This window comes from Eimeria tenella, genomic scaffold (genome assembly GCF_000499545.2).
Source record: "Eimeria tenella Houghton genomic scaffold, Eth_scaff2876, whole genome shotgun sequence".
NCBI lineage: Eukaryota > Apicomplexa > Conoidasida > Eucoccidiorida > Eimeriidae > Eimeria > Eimeria tenella.
Window position 1 is genome coordinate 1 of NW_013542752.1, and position 570 is coordinate 570.

General features: G+C 60.0%; 1 protein-coding gene across 1 annotated transcript; it reads right to left on the reverse strand.

The window, feature by feature from the left end:
• Positions 1 to 100: 100 nt before the first annotated feature.
• On the reverse strand, positions 101 to 406 carry ETH_00039425 (uncharacterized protein; the record flags this gene model as incomplete). Its single annotated transcript, XM_013375542.1, has 1 exon — positions 101 to 406. One exon carries the CDS (start codon positions 404 to 406, stop codon positions 101 to 103), a length of 306 nt encoding a protein of 101 aa, XP_013230996.1.
• Positions 407 to 570: the final 164 nt, after the last annotated feature.

The window sequence follows — 570 nt, forward strand, 5'->3', positions numbered from 1 at the left end:
TGCTGCTGCTGGTGCTGCTGCAGCAGCAAGAGCGGCAGCAGCAGCAGCGGCAAAGGGCCCTTACACAGGCTGCTGCTCGCCTGGCCTTTCCAACTATACTCTAGACGCAAGCAATATGAGGGGCTGCCACAACCAGCAGCAGCAGCAGCAGCAGCTGCTGCTGCTGCCGCAGCAGCTGTTGCTTTGTTTTCGCAGCAGCAGCTCTTGTTATGCTGCTGCTGCTGCTGCTGCTGCACAGGCCACCTGCTTCTCTTCCCTGGCAATTCTCTGTGCTTTCTGCGTCCCAACAGAGGAGCCGCTGCTGTTGCTGCTGCTGCTGCTGTGGCTTTTGCTGCTGCAGCTGTTGCCGTTGCTGCTGCAGCTGTTGCTGCAGCTGTTGGTGCCTGTGCGCTTGTATGTCTTCCATCTTCCTCTTAGCCTCCGCCCTCTGCTGCTGCTGCTGCTGCTGCTGCAGTGCTGTTGCTGCTGCTGCCGCTGCTGCTACTGAAGATGCTGCAGCTGGTTGCAAGAAGGCTCGGCTCTTCTGTGGCTAGCTGCTGGGGGCCTTGAGTTCCCCGCAGCTAGCTAGCC